Consider the following 588-nt stretch of genomic DNA (forward strand, 5'->3'; position numbering starts at 1 on the left):
GGCACACTAGCATCTACCGCTGGGCACCTGCCTGCACCCACGGACGGTTTGTCTTGCAGACAGCAGCTGTCCTGGCCTTGGAATACCCCTGACCGAGCACCCCCAGCCTTCGGGGACGTGCGGCTGGGCTCAGAGACCAAATCAGTGGTGCAACAGGAAGCTCTATCTGGAGCCAATGTCCTCAGCCAAGAACCACCTCGGAGAGCCGCCCAGGGAGAGTGGACTCTAGGGGGCGCTCAGGAGCTCCCAGTCTCCCAGGAGAACCCCTCCCCCCACCCCCCAGCAGGACTAGGGAGATTTGTACCTGAGAATCCCTTTCACCCTGACTGGTTGGAGTGGGTGTCATGAGCGATAAAGACCTTTTATTGTCCTGTGGGAATAAAGAGTGTACTTCTCAGCATCCCAGCGGCTTCTGATGGGTTTTCCCTGATTCCGACCCAGAGAAGAGCCAGGTGGGGCCCATGTCTTCCTAACCCGGAGGCAACACGGTGCCCCTGGGCCAGGCTGTGATGGAAGCCCTGCCGGCCCTGGAACCTGGCGGTCCCCATCAGCGTCCTGACCTGGGAGTCCCCAGGCTGTCACAGAGGC

The 588-nt window shown here is 60.9% G+C and overlaps 1 protein-coding gene across 1 annotated transcript in view; it reads left to right on the plus strand.

The window, feature by feature from the left end:
- Positions 1–278, plus strand: part of LOC102240888 (chromosome unknown open reading frame, human C10orf82) — a 5,631-nt gene extending 5,353 nt beyond the window's left edge. The window contains exon 6 of the mRNA XM_005879686.2: positions 60–278. Within this exon, the coding sequence (XP_005879748.1) occupies positions 60–229 (170 nt within the window). The 3' untranslated portion in view covers positions 230–278. The remainder of the gene's footprint in view (positions 1–59) is intronic.
- The last annotated feature ends 310 nt before the right edge of the window (positions 279–588 follow it).

The sequence above is a fragment of the Myotis brandtii genome, unplaced genomic scaffold, assembly GCF_000412655.1.
Source record: "Myotis brandtii unplaced genomic scaffold, ASM41265v1 scaffold604, whole genome shotgun sequence".
Taxonomy (NCBI): Eukaryota; Metazoa; Chordata; class Mammalia; order Chiroptera; family Vespertilionidae; genus Myotis; species Myotis brandtii.